The sequence below is a fragment of the Gossypium hirsutum genome, chromosome A11, assembly GCF_007990345.1.
Source record: "Gossypium hirsutum isolate 1008001.06 chromosome A11, Gossypium_hirsutum_v2.1, whole genome shotgun sequence".
NCBI classification, from domain to species: Eukaryota; Viridiplantae; Streptophyta; class Magnoliopsida; order Malvales; family Malvaceae; genus Gossypium; species Gossypium hirsutum.
This window is the reverse complement of record NC_053434.1, coordinates 14,447,035-14,468,556: the sequence shown is the minus strand read 5'-3', so window position 1 is coordinate 14,468,556 and position 21,522 is coordinate 14,447,035. Positions and strand designations below refer to the sequence as shown.

The following is a 21,522-nucleotide window of genomic DNA, read 5'->3' as shown; positions in this document are numbered from 1 at the left end:
CCCATCTATCCCTCAACAGAGAAGGAAGTTTAGATCATGCTGGCAGCTTCAACTGCTTGTAGGTTCACGCCACCCTCGTAATCTAATCATCCACCTCTTCAACCCAAACAAACACATTTATCTAATCTACTCATCTCAATAATTATCAAACAGATTAATATGAGAGAAATAAGGGCATATATATAGAGACAGAGAGAGAGAGGGGGGGATTTGAGTGATTTTGATGATTTGTTTGTTGATTATTTATAAGCAAGAGTAGTTAAGTTATGATGAAAAAGCTTAGGAAATAAAGTATAGTTTATAATATTTAAAAAAAAAAAAAGAGCAAATGATAACAGAGGGCAGTGGGCAGTGGTCCAAAGTGAGACAAAATGAATATTATGATGGCCACGCCAATGCCATGCACACAGACAAAGGGCAGTGTGAAAGTTCTGAACTTTTTCACACAGTCTTCCTTCTTTATCTACATGTCTAGCTACTTCATCTTTTCATTTTCTTAAAATAATATCTGCTATCCCAAAATACCAATTGCTGACAATTGACTTATTAGTAGTAAACATGCTGTGCCAATTTTTAATCAGTTCTTTTAATAAATTCTTGGGCAAAAAAAAATGGTTATAAGAAATTGTAATTGATGATCTGTTTTTAAAGGTGATGTAAATTTAAGCCTTGCTTCTGTTTGCATCTAAGCAAAAGAAAAAAAGAGACATAATCTTTGATCAAGCACTTAAGAGTCTAATCAATAAAAAGTGAGAAAACAGGTTGATAAAAAGATTGTAAAGTTGTAATGTACTGATTTTCACAATCTTTTATTATTTGCTTTTGGAAAACCTAACATTTACTATGATATAATTTGTAATAAATACCTATTAACATCAAATAAGTAAAACTATTTGTTTTAAGCGTTTGATGGTAGGGTTAGGCACAACTATAGCTGCTGATGTATGTGAAACCCGCCCTGGTTCAATGATTTGTTTAAATGAAAAAGGTTTAGATAAATACATGAAGCTTAAAAAATGAGTTTGGACAAAATTTAACACTCGTTTTTTATATGGGCCTAGCATTGGGTCAGATTTTTTTTATTAGAGCTTGAGCCCAAGCCCAGTTTGAATATATTATGTTAAAAAATATATATTAATTATACATGTTAAATAATAATTATATATATTTATATTAAATCACTAACCCAATAACAATTAAATCTATTACCTAAAACCTAAAAAAAGATCTTACCCAACTAAATAATCCAACTGAAAATATAAAATTTTAAAAATTATATTTAATATAATAAAGCATTATAATATTTATTTGTGTTTTTTAATATAATAAAATATTTATTATATGTATGGTAGTGCTTATCATATAAATACTTTTTAATATATTAGAAACTTTTATTTTAGCCTTTTTTTTAGTGCATTTAGTATTATATTTTTTTTAAAAAAATTTAAATAAAATTTAATTAAAAAATTAAACATGGGTGAATCAAACCGAGCTCAATTTTACTAATTTAAAATTAGATCATGCTTGGGTAAAAAAATAAACTCATTTTCGGGCTGAACCTAAACTTAAAAAAATAATTTAAATACTTTACATAAATCCGACTCGACTCAACACATTAGTACCTCTAGACAAAAGAAACCAAATAGAGGCATGCCATTGCAAAGTCAACATCATAAAGGTATCCAAAATCTAGAGTTGATTTATCATTACTTTTAAATAGATAGGAAAAAAAATTGTTGCTTAGAATTTGGCTCAAATGGGGGTGCCAACAATGACTTAAAAATTTTCATTTGTAAATGTAAAGAGAAAAGTAAGAGGAATGCATATAGATTTCCACTTCCCATTATTCAGTCTTATAGTACATCTCCTTGCTCCAGAATTTCGTTTTTGATTCAGCCGAGAAATTTACTTTGGCTAATGGAAAATCATTTTTTCGTAATTGAATTTCAGTAACCAAATTGGTCTCCTTCAACTATGGCCTTTCCAGTTAATTATATCGTTCTTCGATTGGTTGTTTTATGTGGGATTAAGGTATAAGATTACCCAAGATTGGTAAGAACAAAAAAAAAAAAAACACAGAGTGGCATATTACCAGTTCAATAACATCATTTGACTAGATATAGGATTGAAAAAACCAGAAGGGGAGCTATTAAGGCAGTATGTACGGCATACGAGGTTAATAGTTCACAGACGCACGCACGGTGCTGCAAATAATTTATATCCCATTCAAATGTAAAGAACAGCTTCACCTGGTGATGTGTAAAAAGGAAGGCATAATAAACAAGGGAACAACGAAAAGCTAAAGTTAGCAACGCATGCTTTCACCCTTCACCTAACCAAAAATATAAAGTAAAGAAACAACTTGCTCACCCTCTTCTTTTTTTCCTTTGCTGAGTAGAGAGATAGGATACATGGGAAGCAAAGAGATTCATCTCATAAAATTAAAGTGAAATAAAAAATCAATCTATTAAATTATTATAATGTTATGAAAATTCGAGAAGAAAAAATATGAAAGAAAGTAAATTTATAAAAGACAATTCTATAACAAAAACAATATAGTAAAATTTATTTTAACGAGATATTACATCTCATCAATCAAGCACTCAAACAAAGAGATTACATTTCATTTGTAATCTTACATCTTATTATGAAATGTAATTTAAAATTCAACAAATCAAAGGCACCCTAAATATTATTATTTTTAATATTTTAATATGTTTTTCTTTCTTTAGTTTGTTTTAATTCCCTATTTAAAAGTTATTAACATGTTTTGATTTGTTATGGTATTTTGGTTGAACAAATAAAAACATTTATTAAAAGATATTGAGTTTAATAAATCGAATTTCATTTGATGAATTCGTTCATAATTAATTTCAATAAATTAACAGAATTTCGATCAATAAAAGTTGGGGTGGTTAGGTTTTCTAGCAGCATTATGAAAATCATGAAGAAACGCAAAGCTTCATTTGTATAGCACCTGATGATAAAAATAAAAAAATAAAAAAGGAAGAAGAAGAAGAAGAAGAAGAAAGAACGGTGGGAATTTGAGAGGTGAAACTTTATATAGGCTTGGAATAACATAATTGGATGGAACAAAATCTGGAGAGGAAAGGAGTTAGCATATTGAAATTGGTGCAATCGTGGAATTTGCAAGCAGAAACAGGTACAACAGCAAATTCGATTTCAACAGGTAGTAGGCTCTGAAGGGTAAACCAGCGGCAGCAGAAACTCAACACCTTGCCACACCGCGGTTCAAGGTAAAAATACTAATCAAATTCTCCAAAGAATTCAAACTATGATTCACAATAAAAATGGGAATTTTAGCCGAAAGTACTACACTCAAAAAATTCCTACAAACTATCCCTTCGTCCATTATAACCAGACCAATTCCACCAAATGATCCAGTTCTAATGCAATTTTGTTTTCTGCTATACAACTTCATTACACACTGTTAACAATTCCATGTATTTACATGCAAAAGACCAGAAGAGAGATATTTTCAAAAGCAATATCCCCCGGTTGCCAAAAATACAACAAAAGAGTCGCCTGTAATTCCACCATCGCAATGGAGAGCTCAAGCCATTAAATGCTTTCTAATTTTCAACATAAATAATAATATGCAAGGTTGGAGGAAATTTTCCCCACCTCATCCCCATAAATTATCCCAGCTTGTCCTGTTACAATACCTGGCCAGCCCTGTTGTCTTGCTTTTCCTTTTCATGTTATATGATGAACAAAGAACCACTTCCTCTCACAAATGCTTGCACAGACCTGATTAGGGTTTTAACACAACCAGGAACTGATCCTAGAGCTGAAAATCACACACATGCTACTTCAACATCATCACCCTTGATTGAAAGAGGATTTCAAGCTCTCATCCGGTAATGTCCAAGACAGCAGATGCCCACTAGAATCACCACTCAGCAACTGCTTCAGGTCACTCGTTAAGTGAAGAGCAGTAACTGGATGTTTATGGAACTTCAGGACCTTCTGGAGCACCAATCTGTATTCTGGAGACTTGCCCAAATCTAATCCTCCTGTTCCAATCATATTTGACTTGCTGTTGGTCTTATCTTGGTCAGTGCAGTGAACCATATGCCAGACCTTAATAGCCCCACTCTGGTGACCCGTTACATACCAGTTTGTGTCCTGCCAATCAGAGAAGGTACAGCTTGTAACAGAAAGTATAGAATCAGATGGCAGCTGGGATGTACTAATTACTGCTAGACAGTCCCCATTGATGCTCCAAACAGCAAGCAGAATTCCAGCAGCCGTCACAATTTCCCCAGATAAATCACTCACGTAAACTGCAGAAACTGGTGCTGGGAACTCAGGCAGTTGCCTAACAAATACTAATGAGCTTAGGTCCCATATGATAACAGTGCAGTCATCTGATCCACTCACAATCAGCATGTAAGGCTGACTGACACGAAGACATGTGATTTTAGCTGTATGACCACAAAGCACTTTTTCCAACAGCAATCGTCTAGAGGCACGGGGACCGTCCTCACTGATTCTCCAAACAGAAACTAAACCATCATCGGCGCCAGTCACCAAAATATGACCATCATGACTAACACCAGCACACTGAATTTGGTTGCCACCATGAAGATTCTCATGTGTTGAAAGGAGACGATCTTGGTCATAGCCCATAAATCTCAAGCTGCGATCAGGAAACCCCCATGCAAAATATTTGGCATATGTTCTAGGTTTAAGCAATGTGTTTGCCCCAGCAACAAGAATTTTCTCATTGAAAGTGACAATTTGAGAAATGGAAGAAGAGCTTTTCCGTATTTCATGTGGAACAAGAAAAGCTGAATGCTTCAGCGGATGAGGAGGAAGCTTTCTGTCAGACCGCCTTTTCACATGGGGTTTGAGGAATAGTTGCTTAGGTGTCTGTCCAAAATGATTGATCTGAGCTAGAATGGAGGCTTTCATTGAAGGATCTGTAACCGAGTCTATGTCTACACTTCCTTCATATGTGTAATGGTAGAAAACATTAACAGCTTCTTCAGCCGCCTGTCAGTTACAACAACAATAAACAGGATTAAAGAAGAAAACTGAAAAGATTTAAGACATTATCTTGGAATGACAACTTGGCATTGCTTATACAAGGGGCAGTACATGAAGTCAGACTAGGAAAAGAAAGAGAGAAAACAAACATAATACCGACTGACCCAGTATAACTTCACAGCAATCCAGAAAAGGACAAAGCAAATTATATCAGCAGGAATTGCATATGACAGAAAACTTAAGTACTTTAATCATCTTTTTCAAGTGTGCATGTGGGTTAAAATGAGTAGCAATCTTTACAAATTACATGAAATTGAGGTTTAAATATGCTTCACAGACAGTGCCAATACCCACCTTTCCCCTTTGTTTATATCCAAAAATGAGGTCTATCCAATGGTGCAGATTTTCTGAGACAAAATCAGATTCTAGGGCCTCTCTATGCTTCCTGATGAACTCCCTAGCACTGCCTTTAGCCCAAGGAGGTAGGACAACATCTCCAACCTGGGTAATACAAACAACGGAAAAAAATAAATGAGAAATTAGAATCAAGTTTATTTTGGCACATTATCAAACAACAGAATAAAGATCAAATATCATAAACACAATCTAAGATTTAAAATTTTAACAAGACCTTTTCCCCTGACTGCTTCTCCCCCAAGTCAAGGTTGAAGCGATTTTCCAAAAATTCAGGCATGTAAAAGAATTCTGGAATCAGTTCTTTCACATCTGATGTATTACCCTTCCCAGCAGCACTGAACCAAGTGTCTCTTATGCAATTGAAAAGACGATCAGCATGATCAAACTGGCCACCCTGTAGCTTCTGATTTTCCACACTAAATGGAGGCAAGCGAAGAAGATAAAAGAGAACAATGCCAGCACTAGAATAATGGGAACCGTAATGAAATTTTGGGACCTCAGGGTCATCCCAGCTTTCGTATCTGAAAAACAGAAAGAGAACTGGAACGATAAGCAGTATAGGCATACAACTTCATATTTAAAGACAATGCAAAACAAGCATGCCAGCCATGATATGATCATTCCAAAAATGGTGAACATATACAGGATAATTATTAAATTGTTTTTTCCTTTTAAGTGGAAGGATTTTGGAAAATATTAGAATTGACCTTTTCTTAAATTCCTCTTCCCCTTCTGGTGTCTGACAACCCATTGGTTTGTCAAGTTTGCGGAAGGTTTTGGGATCTGACAAGTCCAGATTTTCACTCTCATAGTCAGCAAGAACCCATGGAAAGACTGGGTATTGAGTAAGATCACTGTATCCACGTCCCGCCAAGGTATTGAGATGCATGAGGTACTGGAAATTGCTGATTTCTCCATTTTGCCACCTCTTTGAGAAAGATTTAGCCATTATTTTAAAAAGACGGCCACCCTCACTGCTTTCCTGTTTTGTAGATCCTGAAATGGTCGTATCCAACCTGGTACAAGGGAAAGAATAACAAATGTGAATGATCTTTTCCAAGATGCAGAAGATAAAGAAGAAAAACAAACAATTCAGGGATGAAGCTTAAGTGCAGCAAAGAAAAGAACATCAAAAGAAAAAGAGAAAAAATTCATTTGCCACAGGTAGATGATAAAAGGAAAGACAAAGGGATGCCCTTTTGTGTAACATGAGTATTGCAGCTTGCTTTTGAGAAGCAGTTAATACCACATCGCAAAGCCATTGTAGAAACATAATAAAAAGAAAGAGAAAAATGAATTCCAGGTTACATACAAGCTGTTCCTCGGTAGATTCATTGCAACCAGATTTTTGAATACTTCATCTCTCTCTCTTTTGTGAAACACCAGGAGATCATTACATCCATCCATGCTGAATAACTCAACAGCAACAGGACGAAGCTGGTAATCACGCTTCAAAATCTCATGAACACTATCAAGCTTCCACATACGCCAAGCGTGAGGTAAATTAACACTGCTGACCACTTTCTCCTTTCCCCATGCACCACCATTGTAGGCCCAGGCCCTGCCCCCTACCAATGTCTTGGGAGGTGAGGGACAGGATGAAGCTGATTTTGACTGGAAATCCATACAACCCATAACATCCTTCTTTACACCCAATGCCTGATCAATAACAGAGAGATCATCTTCGCATTCCTTCTCACAGATGCAACCAGAACTGTCAATGTAAAAGTTCTCTATTACATACAAACAAAGCTCCCCAATCAGAAATATGCCATCATGTTTGTCAAGACCCACTACTCGCTCACAGTTATATCTGAATCTTATCTTTTCAAGAGGTTCCAGATAAGGTCTGATTAAATATTCACCATTATCATTTAGTTCCTTATCTGATTTATCCTCAGCAACTTTGACTTCATCCATTTTAACAGAAGATGACAGCCTAGGAGATCCATGTTCAGATTTTCCAGGTATGCTATCAGATATAGGGACAGAGACTGCACTGGATTTCCCACCAAACTCAAGGGCTGAGTGAAGACTAGCTTCTTCATTCCCACTACTATCTCTGTCATAATTCCATCCATCTCTAACAGATGTTACATCCTTCACATCATATGACTCTTTATACAATGACTCATCATATAGCTCAGTGTCAACACCATTCTGTTCAACACTATCATTCAAAAGATTAAATATTGCTTCAGAATCAGAATCAGAAACATCAGGACCATCCTCATTTTTCACTTTGGAGAACTCAGTCTCGCCTAATTCCATCTGCCAATCAAGAACATTTTGGATACTATCAATTCTCAATTTACAGCGCTCAAGCTTTTTGCGCATCCTGTATGGTCCCTCAATGGGGCAAAGTTGCCACTGAGGATCTTCTGGCATAGAGGATTGACGAATTGGGAATATTCCACGTTCATGTACAAGTTGCTGGAGATGGGTTTGCCATTCGCTCTCAGCATGGAGAACCCATCCATACTTATCCTGACGGACAACTCTTAACTCAGTGGACATTGTATCACGAACCTCCTCCAATGCATATCTCCTTTCATTCACTTTCTCCCAGTGTTTTAGGTCAACCTTGGAAGTATCTCGTGATCTTCTTCCCATTTCCCTCTTACGACGACCTTCCATGCCTTTAATTCTTACTCCAGGAAATTTTGCTGAGCCAGCAATATACTGTACCCACATTATTGCCGCACATTGCTCCAGTACTTTATTTACCATCTGTTCAGAGTTCTGAAACCAATCAAAGAAAGACAATAAGCTTCCAGTCAACAATTTGTCAAAACCACCATGCAGTACATCTAGGTGCTGTCCTTGGTTAGGTTTAGAGACAAGCAAGTCTTCCAAAGAAGCTCTTCGATGAACCAACAAATACTTTATAACATCAATTGCCATGTTCTGAACATTTCGCCGCTGGTCACGAAGTAGAGAAATTAAATTTACACAGAGACAACAATTTAGATCAGTATCAAAATTGCTAGGACAGAATACAATTCGTCGGTGAGCAACTAATAACTGCAAAACTGTGGAGATATCAATCCCTGGATCTTCTTGAGAAGAGTTTATTGGCAATTTTTTCTTAGATTCCATCAGCAGACCCAAGGAGGAAAGGAGATCATCTTCTCCTATAGTGATCAGGAATGATGGTAGGAAGCAGTACAGTATCATCCTATTTGTATTCTTAAGAATTGAATTTACATAAGCATCAAGTTGTCTGCTTCCTCTTGCAATAGACAAAAGACCCTTGCCTGTTGGAGCTGCTTCTTCAATTCGACCATCTTTGTTTGCTAATTGCAACATTGATAACAAAAACTCCAGAGTTTTCAGCACACCACCAGGTTGGGGAAGAGCACCCATGTAAACACGATCAACAATCATCCAGCATAAAGCATCTAAGTTTGAGGACCATTTGGTCTTATCCAGCTTTTTATCATCTTCTTCATCATCACGCAAGAGACGCCTTTCAACAAAGTTCATTAATCTAGTAAAAAATAAACCTTGGAAAACCAACATGGATTCAGCTTCAACATATAGTGGAACCATTTCCAAGATGCTCTCCACAACTTGTGCTGCTTTTATTTGCTCTGTTAAAAAGTCAGCAAGCACTTCAGCTATAAAATCCAACATAGCAGTTGCACCAGCAGAACAAGGGCCACCACCATAGCCAGAATCATCCATCTCCAGAAGAAGATTTGGTGTAACAGAAAATGTCATATTTGCAACTGTTGGCCCTTGAGAACCACACTTCAAGTCTGAGGATTGATCAAAACCACTAACAGAAGAGTCCATGGAAGTTGGGGTGATTATGGGATTTTTGGATTCATTCTGGTTTACACTTAACCAAGAAGTCAGAACAACCAGGGGAGATGAAGAGGGAGAGTGGGGGATTTTGGAACTAGATTTCTCAGATAAAATAGGAGAATCCGGGATAACAAGAGATGCAGAACTCTGGGAATCTGGTGGCCGAATTGTAGGATTGTCTTTGATACCGTGAAAATTGAAGTCGTTTGTGCTTGAAGTGGCAGAAACCTGATCAACACTATCGCCTTCTACGCTCAGAATAACTTGCACATCTTCCTGCAATGATTTGTTTAGTTCCTCCTGAGATGAAGTATGCTTCATCTCTTCTTTATCTTCGGCCATGTAATTCGAAGCAACAGGCATCTCTTCAGAACTTGAACTGACCTGTGCTTGAGGGAAACTTCCAGAACTAATTGATGTCTTGGAAGACTGTTCCTGCTCAGCAGGCAAGCTAGAGAATGTATTTTGTGAACTACCATCATCACAATCATTTAAATTCCTCTCTTCTGTCTTTGTAGAGAGCTCTCTTGCCATCTTCACAGTGTGAGCAGACCTACAAGACAACACAAACAAAAATAAGATTTCTTGTGAAACAGATTGGAGATCATGTAAGCATTAGTTACATTAAAATAAATATATTTTCAGGAACATTATATAAATATTAAATACGTCATTAATGTAAAACCAAATGTCCAAGTATAAATGGAGAATCAAAGACAAACCTAACACAAGAAAAATAGAGGTCAATGCAGCTTTCTAGAAACTCAGCTTGTCTGCAAGCAGCAGAGAAGGGAGGGCACATCTTTGCCAAATCAACCATAAATCTCAGAACTGATGTTGCAGCAGCAGGAGCAGATGCCTCTCCACCCATTAAGCGTGCAGCATATGTCTTGTGCATGAGAGCTTCACCTTGAAGCTCCCCAGACATGTCTACATTTTCCTCCACCAGTTCTGCAACAAGTTGGGAAATATTTCCAGTTTGGTGAGCAAGTATTGACTGCATGCTTAACCTATCAAAGGTAGATTTTGCCATAGCAATTATAGATTCCATTAGTTCTACAAATTTCAACTCCAAGTGGCCTCCATCACTTGGCATTAGTGCATGAAAGTCCAGCATACGGACTTCTGGCAATCTTGGATAAACAGGCTTCCCAAATATCAGACAGAATAAGATATAGTATATATCAGGAGAATCATAGAAACTGGGAAGCACACGCATTACACCTTGATAACCTCCACTTGTGCGAAATTTAAGAGCAAAAGTGGGAGAAGATGCCAGACACACACCAAGAAGAGTCATGATCCATCTCATACTAGTAGGATGAACAGCTTCATCAAGAAAATATGTTATTAATTTAGAGGAGACAATTTTATGCCACTGCTCAAGCATCTCTTCTGTTTTGATCGTCACTTGAAGATCTATAAGCATCTCCAAAAGCATATTCCTGACTATGACATGCTTTCCCATGGATTCACGCATTATTTGATGTTGTGGTTTCAGCTCAGGTGGATCAAATGTCATAATAACAAACCTAACCACATTTTCTAGTTCAGATGCCAGGAACCCATCTTCCAATATGACCCCAAGTAGTACAACTAATTTTTCCAAAACAGGAACTTCAACATCACCACGCTGCAACGTTACCAGTAAATGTTGAACAAGGTTGATTCGTCGAAGAACCGTAAGGTTGTGATTCCTGTACCAATGCATGGAAACAAGATGCTCTAGAAAATTTAACAGTGCAATTTGAATGGAAACCGGGGCAGTTACCCACAGTGTCCAGTCAAGCAAAACATGTTCTACCATATCCGCATTTGACAAGACAATGCAATTTGAAGTTTCAACAGACATATCAGTATTTTCTAGCTCCGAAATATGACTTAATGAATCCTTTGGGCAGAAAAATCATCCATGTCAACAAGAGATCCAACTGAAGATGTTTCATCACGGAACTTTGTGAAATTAAGATCCTCGAAGCCAGTTTCATGAATGGATGCAGTAGATGATATAAAAGTTTGGATTCGTTCCACTTTTTTTGGTTCAGAAAATGATGCTTCACATGCAGCAATCTGGAAAAATATCTCAAGACACTGCATATCAAATAACGACATCCTTCGACGCAGGAATAAAGCTAGTAGATGGTATCCCCTGTATGTTTGCATGTCTTTTACATTTTGAGAATTATGATGAAGTGAACAAGCAAGAAATGAAAGGGCCATATGGAGCATATCCTTAGTCTCAGCAGCCTCAACAAGTGCCAAAATGACAGACATCCCACCAATATGCCGGATGGTATCACCAATAACACATTGCCTACAGATATAGATATCCCCATTAAGACGCCCAAATCGTGGTATACCTGCAGAGATAAGGGATGGAAGAATAACTTAGTTAAGATGAATTCTCACACAGTTACACATAGAAGACAGAAAATGTTATTCACCTCCAATGGGAGAAGCAGCAGCTGACAAGGGATCGACCAGATTGAGCAAGAAAGATGTACCAGATGCTCGAACAGCCTCCGCACATGTTCCATCAAATGCAAATATGAGTTTTTTCCCAGAGAGCTGAAACGTAAGGTTTCCTAATCTATCCAAATCCCACACAATTCCACTTCCATCTGCCTTAGAGTTTTCCTGCTTGCTTGCACTGTCAAGTTTCTGCATTCCAGGAGGTACAGCCAATTCAGCATCTAATGAATCTAAGATAGCCATGCTACCACCACCACAAGCCTGGTTGGGAACAAAACGGAGAAGATCTGCATCTTGGAAAAGCCCTCTATATCCTCTACCAAGAATGTACATGACACAAATACAACCTGGTGTGAGCACTTCCTCAAAGAGATAGCAAGAGCGGAGTCTCCATGTAAAGTCACCAACCCTTGCACTAGTAACTGGAGTCCCAATAGCTACCTGCAAAGGTTTTCCAATGGGAGAGGGTGAATATCCTAATTTTCCTGTGTGTCTTAGCTTCCCATCAAGATAAACATAGGCAACACTAGCTTGGAATAGTCCAGCAAGAGCATTTGGTTTGCTATGAACAACAGCAAGGTGATGCCACCGGCCTTCTTCCAGTTCTAATCCAGAAAATGATAAGGAGCAAGAATTGCTGGTGGCAAGGGTAAGAACACCATCTTCTTGAAGATAGAGTTCTGCATAGAAAGTATTCTCATTATTTACTGCACCCACAGAAAACATCCGGAGGATACGCTGGTCATTTGAAGGACCAGATTTGGCAGGATCAGTTTCTTTTGCTTGTGTTCTCAAAAAGTTTTGAAACTGAAACCAACAAACAAATGAATATCCAGCAGCAGGAGGCCAAGATCTTTCTCCCATGGACACCAGAACCGAAGCATGCCCAGTCTTGCTCATGTCCATCTCAACAAATGGAGCCAAAGAAACATTTTCCAAGGCCGTATCTTCCATGAGAATTAACCTCTCCATCATATCAACAATTGTATGACCTGACTTCATCAGCCTCATTTGCAGAATATATCTTACAAGTGCTTGGAGCTCAGATGCAGACAACCTATCAGCAGAAATCAAAACCTTATTCAGAAAATAATAGAGGACAAACAAAAGTAATGTTTCCTAGACATGACCACATGGCGTACCTATATGCCCCTAGAATCTCTACAATCTTCAAAGCATAAGAGAGTAACGGCGATGAGCTTGAAAGGAAGGGTTGAATTGTCTCCAGAAGAAGTTCCACACAACCTACATGCATTACAAAAGAAGTATTAAGAAATTAATGTGTAATTCAGAAAGAGCATAAAGGCAATAGAAGATTCTTTCTCACCTACGGAGGTGAGATTTTCTTGATTGAAGGGGCAAGACCGAGCAAGTTTCCCAATAAGGTCCAGCACTTCTACTTGCACCTTAGGAGTGAAAAGCAACAACGAACGGATCAGAACTCTAACAGCACCAGCATTGTATATACGCTCCTTGTCAGGATTAACCAAACCAGATGAAGTGGTCAAAACAGAACTAGTGGACTCATTTTCAGCCATATCTGCTGATATGGCACTCTCTGGTGTCATGAAAGGTGGAAGGACAACTTCAAGAGCAAGTTCCAACAATAGATGTATCACTTGCTTCTCATAATCCACACACAGCAAGCCAGACTCAGATAGAAGATCATAAAATGTGTGTGATGATATGATAGCATGCAGTTTTGTCCTATTAATAGTATTACCACACACCCCTGCTGTCATAAGGCGCAATAAATATGTGAAGACTCTGAAGTAAACTAATAAAGAAGGTTCTTCTGAGGGACCATCACCCTGAAAACTATGGAGGGTGGTTAGCAGAAGAGAAAATCCAGTGGCTTCACCAAAGACTCTCTGAGCAGCATTATTTACTCCTAGAATGCGCCACAAGGTTCCCATTGTATCACATTTTGCATCACTTTGAAGCTTGTATTGATGTCCTGAATCACTTGTAACCATTCCACTCTTTAAAACTTCAACAAGTGATCCTAATTCTTCAGGATGACCCTGGAAAAAGAACGAGAAAACAATTATGGTGTGATAAACCACAAATGCATAACAATATCAGTTCACTCATTCATGAAAACATTCACAAGGACATTTAAAATTAAACAAACTGGAGCTTAAGATCAAAGGATGTTCATTGAAGTAAAATTAAAAAAAAGGTTAAAAAAGCGAAGAATAACATGCTTGAATGTAAGATCTATGACAAACAGATGAGCATGCATCATAACAAACCTGCATAGCATCTTCAGTGATCAAACATGACAATATCCGTAGGACACCAGGACGATGAACGTTGGACACCAAGAAGGGAAGAACTGTGGTCAAACCATTGGCGGATCGAAATGCAGCTTGGTTGGCCTCAGCTTTCTTCACTAATGAAACCATACAATCCCAGCCAATAGCAACTGTACTCTCAACTTCAAATATAGGGAACTTTCCTGAACCAGATTCCATGAGCTTGGGTGAAGTAATAATAACATCCTTGTTGTCCAAGTGTTTCTGGAAGCTGCTCGAGCTGGATTTTCTCTCCAACTGACTGGCACCACCACCATGCTCGTCGGGACCCAAAAGAAACTTATGTTGCTTCAGATCATCTAAAAGGACTTCCAGCACACCTACTTCTCGTAGGACTTTCTTGTATTGCTGATCAAACGATAAGAGCTTCACAAAAAAGAAAGGATGGTGAGCTTTAATTCGGATGCAATTGGTTGCTGCAATAAGCAACATAGAGAAAGCAGCTCTTGCTCAGGAACGCAATTCACCACGGTCACAGCATATTCGAGAATTTTCAGAATTATATCTTGCAACGCTGAAGGAAATCCAGCCATATTTAATATCAAGAGAGGAACAGTCCTCAATTGCTGACACAACTTATAGTTTTCAATATGACTTGAAAATATTTTAAACATTCTGTTTAATACTTCTGCCTGCAAATCCCTGCTTTCTGCCTTGAGAAAAATGTCCTGCAACATCTGAACAGCTTCAAGGTCTTTAACTTTATTATTTCCCTGTTCCCACTTATCACCAAGTCTGTCAGTAGTTGATGTTTGACTTATGCTATGACCACTGGCCTTGGTGTGAGAATTTTTTGACGTTCTGTTTTCAGCAGGACCTGTTTGAGCTAGGTTAACAAGAATATCAAGTAGCCTAGTCAAAGTGGGTGAGAGATGTTCAGTAGAAGGGTCCTCTTTTCCTATGAAATCCATAGCCGGAGCTTCATCAAAAGCATGACCCTGATCGTTGTCAACATGAGGCTTCAAATAAATAGATTGAATGCCTTGATTCTGTGGCATTGAAGACAGAACTAGAACAAACTGAACAAGGAAGTGATAACCATGGGCATTACGTATATCTTCCCTAAGCCTGACACCACTGGCCTCTACAAATCGAAGTTCATGATATCAGCAATAAACACAAATCAAGGACAAATCTCGAATAACAATCATCAAACGAAAGAGCAGCTAAAAGATTATTTCTTTCCGTAGCTAAGACCACAAAGCTTACCATACATTACAAAATCCCTACACTAACCATAATTTTAGAAAAACAATTCTGCAAGAAAAATTCACAAACCAATTACCTGGTCTATAGGACAATTCCACACATTCAAGTAACAAGTCCACAATCCTAACAGTGTAGGCAGGGTCCCCGCAATCTGGATTAAAATCCTTAACAGCCATTAAAAGCACTTTAATCTGCACAACAAGAGAACAGCACGTGAACAAATGAAAACGCATATTTTTTACCAATGACAAGGCAACAAGGAAAAAATTGACCAGACACATTTTGACATAAAATATAAATAACAAGATTACTGAAAGAAAAAGAATAAAACAAAACAAAATTATCAAACTTGGTTGCATGATGAGCATAATAGAAGTACACAGAAAAAATAGCTGTTCCAGTATATAGGTCATATAAAAAAATTCCAAAGAATGCAGAAAGCTAAGCATATAGAAAGAAGACACTTGAAAGGCAGAGTAAAGACTCCTCAAAATAAATATCTCAATCTCTCACAAGTCACCAAGTGCTTATTATCAGAACCCTTCCTATTTCTGTCATGTAAAAAAACTGGAAGAAAAGGAGCTGTTCCCAAAGGCACCATCTAAATTGTTGCATCAAGGTGAAGCTATAAAAAAAATAAGCAGGCAATAAGAGAAAGACATATAAACACTAAATTGAAACAAAGTACCGAAGAACATTTTCAAATAAAATTAGAAGGTTTACACCCTCACGGTTTATGTTAAGCCTTTGTCTTAAAAAAAAACCACATCAACAATAATGGAAATACATACCAATCAACATTGTTATTTTTCTCACCAGATCCCTCTCTCCAATGAATTAATGGAAACTAAAACTCTAAAGCAATGAAGTAGCTGGTCGATTGAGTTACAACCATCATTGCTAGATATGAGTTGGTCGGTTGATGCCCAAACTCAAGGGAAATACCAAAAAAATAAATAAATAAATAAAAATAAAAAAATAAGAGACTTAATAAAGCATCCTACTGTTTTATATTTACAATTGCGCACTCCTAAAAAAGCCACCGGAACTTTTCTGCCATTAGTTAACACAGGACCTACCTTCACTGAAGGCATGAACTCTGCTACTCTAAATTTTGGTCTAAATTACTCTACAAATAAATGCATAACTCATACCTTACTGCCAATATTATTCTTCAGTCTTCACAGCTAAACCCAAAATCAACTATCAGAAAGCCTTAAATGCAAAGACAATGTTCGATCCAATTACTAAGGATCCACTAAAGCATGGAAAATTATATTTAAAAGAAACTAAAAGAAATGAAATGGCATTCAGCAAGCAACAATAGTTCTTCAGATATACTCTTTAAATTTCCCACAAAAACACATACCAGCTGATGTTTGTGAATGTATTTGGCCGTGCTTCCGTCATCATTGACCAAAAGAAGTGCAAGGATCTAGAAGATCAGCAAAATTATACCAGTTAAGAATCATCACGTGAAGCTAACATGAAACTGATTCAAATTAACAATTATATTGTAAAGCAAAACAAATTTACCTGCATAGCATGTCTATGAAGTTGTATGATGTGCAGTGAAACAAGACCTTCCTTATACTTAGAGAAGACTGTTACAGACCCGTTGGCAACCATCTGAAATAGCAACATCAGAGAATCATCCTCAATCAAACTCTGTGCTGCTAAAGGATGGCTTGCCAATGCTTTCATAATATGCACCACACTTCCTTCTACCTGAATTAATAGAATAAGTTTCAAGTCAAACCAAAAGGCTTTATTCAAGTCAACTGTGTTCAAGACATGACTTGTTTACAAGAAAGGTAAACTGAAACAAAATTGGGATTTCCCAAAAAGGAAAGATGTAATTAGATGTTTAAAGAATAGATTAGTCATAAAAGAGATAACAAAAATCAGCTTTGTACAACAAGATTTCTTTTAAAATTTTAATCAACAATAGTAAAGAGAAAAAAGTACATGCACGTGCCAAAACATATGCAGCACACATACATACATACGTGTATATATATAGAATATGTATAAAGTAGTTCATAGTTCAAGTAATCTCGAAAGTAAAACCACCTCAAGTCGGCGGGCTTGCCCAACATCAGCAGCGGAATCCTTTTCAGCTAGCATTGGTTCCTCAGTGTAATTAATTTTCAGCCTCTGGTTGGCCTCATCAGGACTCAAAAGCGCATTCAAAACATGTATGAGACAGCAAAATATCCCAGAATCAAGGAGAGATTGTTTATCAATAGGCTGCAAACAACAGAAAAATTAACAATTAATGATATTTAAAAGAACTAGGAACACATGATTCCACCTATAGAACAACAATTAAGCTCTTATAAATTAACGAGTTATACCCCAGACACAAGCATTTCAACAGCAGTCAACAAATTTGAACCGGGACTGAAGCCACCCTGCAAATAAGCACAAATAAACGTAACTCCAAACGCGAAAACAACAGGGATATTTTAGATTCAGAGATGTAAACACTTTGATCCCAGGGCCAAACCTCAGTGACTTCTGAGAAAAACCGTAGAACTTTCAGTACATCCAAAGATCTTGTTTTGCTGCTAATTTTTAACTTCTCAATATCCGTTACAAATGCTCTTCCCACAACAAAAGAGAATATATGTGTTTCTACTAACCTGTAATTAATTAAAGAACTTAACATTAGTCAACTATTAATAGCACTAGATGTACAGTGCAGAGCGGGTAACTATTTGGCAAACTGTAAAGAAACAATTTAACTATTCCATAAGGAGAGAGATAAAAGAATTATTCAAAAGGCGCAAAAAAATTTATAAGTTGACAATTTCTTAATGAGATTTGAAACAGAAGCTGATGAAAATTTTAAATATTACAAGGACTTTACTTTTATTACAACAATCCTCGTCAGACTTAAGTAAACAGCAAGTTTCTACATAGTTTGAGTAGTCAAAGTTTGTTTTAAATTGCATAGGATGGGTCTTAGTAGCTAAAACTTAAAGCCAACAACATAAATGATAAATCTGAACAATGATAGAAAATACAGAGGACATGATCTTTCTAATGGCAATAAGATCAAGTCCAAACAAGAATGAATCATAAAGTACGACTAAACATTAAGATGATGAATTTTGAGGGAAAACTTCAGAGTAAGGCCATCTCCACATTAAAATACTTTCTGATGAAACATAGAAAAAAAATATTAATGTTACAGAAGGAAATTTTCCCAGTAATTAAACAAACATGTGAAGAATGGATGGAACAGAGCAACCAATGAAAGCAGTGCTTAACAACATGAAAGTGTACATATAAGCTGTGCTAAAAGATCAGAAAAGAGTTGAACTCCTTAATTCCAGACCCAAAAAAAAACTATACAATATTGAGAAAGCAGATAGGAGGATCAGCAATCATACAAGGTGACTAATTGGGCTACATTGGCATGCTGCTTGACTAATCTACAAAAGGCATCTATAGTCAAGTTCAAGACCACTTCTTTCTCCTGCATAGAGAATAAACATGTAAGGGAATCAAGATGCCACATAAAAGAGTGTCAGGAGTTAAAACATAGATGAGAATGAACCTTTTCAGAATTGGATGAGCGAAACTCTTCCCAGAATCTCTTGAAGTCCAACTCCAATTCATGTTTGTCTCTGCTGTCACAAGTAAAAATATATACATAGAAATAAATTCACATCCATTGAGTGAAAGAAGTGGAAGTAGAGAAAATAAAGCACTTTGCAAGTGTAAAATGTAATTTAATTTTGTGAGCGGACTTTAAAAAAAATCTGGTCAGTTAATCACGACAAAACGTAACGGGAATATGAGTAGATCAGATACCGCATAAAAACAACAATAAAGGTGCCACCACATAGTGTATTCTCATACTCAGCACATTGTTATAACAGGACTAAGAAAGAAGCTTGCACTGTGCCCCATAGTTTCATGGCAAAGTAAGTATATTTTGCGACAAAGAGAAAAAGGAGATAGCAAGACTCATTTGTAACTAAAGAGTTTCTAACATATAGTGATAGATTATATTAATGTGACATTTTATGACAATACAAAGTTCAAGCCTAAAAATTTAAGAAAAGAACACAGCCTCACACTTAAGACTGATCTCCATTACCTCCCATTTAGATCACTTGACAATAGGTGTCAAGTCATTTCAAAATGCCAAGGAAGGAAGTTAGGAACATGAAAAGATGGATTCAATAGTAAGTGAAACATTTCGACATAAGAAACAAAGAAAAGATGCAACAAAGCTTAGAAACTAAGGAGATAGAAAAAAAAAAAAAGAGATAACAACAACAATAATTAATAGAGAAGTAGCATTCATCCTACAGTCAGGCTATTATATTTCCAATAATTGCTAATAAATTCTTATTGTTATTCCCATCACACTAATAGGACTGTCCTCCAACACCAATTTAGGTCCCCCCTCCCCTTCCTTTGTACTAGACTTATTATCAACTTTTATAGGATCATTCTATAACTCATATTGTCACTATTTCTTCCCTTCTCGTTTGCTTCTATATTTTCAATCTCTTATGACCCTTAATATAAGGGGCAATACAGAACTCCGGACTTTGCTTGAGTTAACTCAATTGTGCAATCTTAAACTAATAGAATACTCTTTGCTTGGGCAAATAAAACAATAGCCACAAAACTATGCATTGGCACCCTCAAATTAAGTTCAAACATGCACACTAGCACATCGAACAGTACCCAAAAAAAAAACTTTTCACATCTAAACTTAAATCTTTCAATCTTGTTTATTATAGAAAAAGCAACAGTATACTTAAAGAACATCTCATCAAAGCTTATCTTATCAAAAACATAAAGAAATCGACAAAGGCATTCGATATAGCTGAAGGTGTACTTCTAATTTACCAAAATACATTAGATCAACGTTAAAAAGAGTCAACTGCAAGTAAAAAGGATAGAAGAAGATTAAAATAAATAAATAAAGCACGCAACCACGACTCTACCAGTTCATCTCCTAAATTGAATCATCATTGACTGATAAAAATGCAAACGGAGAAAAAAGTCAATAAATTTTCAAAAGTTCTGAAATAGGAAAAATATAATAAATCGAACCTCGATGGAGAGGAAACGTAGTCGTAGAGAGTTGAGGAAGCACTGGTATCGCGATTGGAAGACGAAGCAGCAGCAGAAGACGAAGAAGAAACAGTTGTAGCAGTGGCAGTTGGAGTAGGAGATTGAGCTAAACCGACTTTTTCCTTGATGTCCTTAAGCAATGATACCCATTTCATCTTTTTCCCTTTGGATCCTTGAAACATTTACATGCGCCTCTCTCCTCTCATCCGACGCCGCCGCCGACGCCTCCTCAAGCACCAGATCCCTACCTCCTAGAATCTCGTCAAGAAGGATCTCATTCCACCTCCGTCTCCGATTACTCAAAAAAACTCCAATAAAACTACATTCAAACCCCCAAAACAAAATCAAATAAAACCAAACCAGAAAGAAAAAGTGAAGAAAAAAGTAACTAGAAACTTAAAGAAACCGTGTCAATACAGCTGAAAAAAGAAATGCAATTATCGGATCTATGGGGTTATGAAGACGCTTCAAAGCAGACCGGGATCTGGGATTAATCTGCCCTTTTTCTTCTCAGTTCTCCTTTTTGTCGTCTTTTTTTTTCTTTTTTTTTTCAAATTACTAGTCGTTTTTTTTTTCAACCCTAAAATATATATGAGCTAAAAAAAAACACGACTTCGGTTCAGCATAAAATAATTATGATCATCGACACTTAAATTGATTTTCTGTCTATTTTTTTTCTCTGTTGGTTTTGGACGGCCACTCCCGCCTTGTTTATCGTTCTATATCTTTCCTTCTCTGCAGACTTTTCACTCTTATTACTTAAATTAATTTATATTGGGATAAACATATCGAATTAAAATTTCATGTTTTTTGGTGATAAAATTAATTTTTTATGTGCAATTTAAAAACAATTTACTATCACATATTCACACCGTCTTCTTTTTTATAATGTTTTGAGATGGGAAATATTGTTACTCTGCCCACGTCAGCATAGAATCCAAAAGCCACGTGGCACGTCGAGATTGACGGGCAAGACGTGACGGCTTCGTTCCGGCCTTTATTTGCTCCCGCAAAATGGAAGGCATTTTAAATCAAGGATAAACCCGTTTTGCCGGTTTATTAGGGATTTCATTTTCCAAATGGTATTCCTTCATAACAAAGGCAAATCAAATAATAGATAACTTTCTTTAAAGTGTCTCCACTTACAAATCCAAGGCATGCTTTTGTTTTTAAATAATAA

The 21,522-nt window shown here is 36.8% G+C and overlaps 1 protein-coding gene across 1 annotated transcript; it reads right to left on the bottom strand.

The window, feature by feature from the left end:
* Positions 1-3,275: 3,275 nt before the first annotated feature.
* Positions 3,276-21,087, bottom strand: LOC107923613 (protein SPIRRIG). Its single transcript, XM_041081135.1, is given in 22 exon segments — positions 3,276-5,019; positions 5,368-5,514; positions 5,645-5,951; positions 6,138-6,446; positions 6,743-9,793; positions 9,963-11,136; positions 11,139-11,600; positions 11,685-12,769; positions 12,855-12,957; positions 13,040-13,736; positions 13,968-14,410; positions 14,413-15,114; positions 15,316-15,430; positions 16,609-16,674; positions 16,776-16,967; positions 17,313-17,489; positions 17,597-17,653; positions 17,749-17,884; positions 18,638-18,723; positions 18,805-18,877; positions 20,322-20,661; positions 20,760-21,087. Coding segments are annotated over 21 exon segments (10,761 nt in total). The 5' UTR covers positions 20,525-20,661; positions 20,760-21,087; the 3' UTR covers positions 3,276-3,843.
* Between the last annotated feature and the right edge of the window lie 435 nt (positions 21,088-21,522).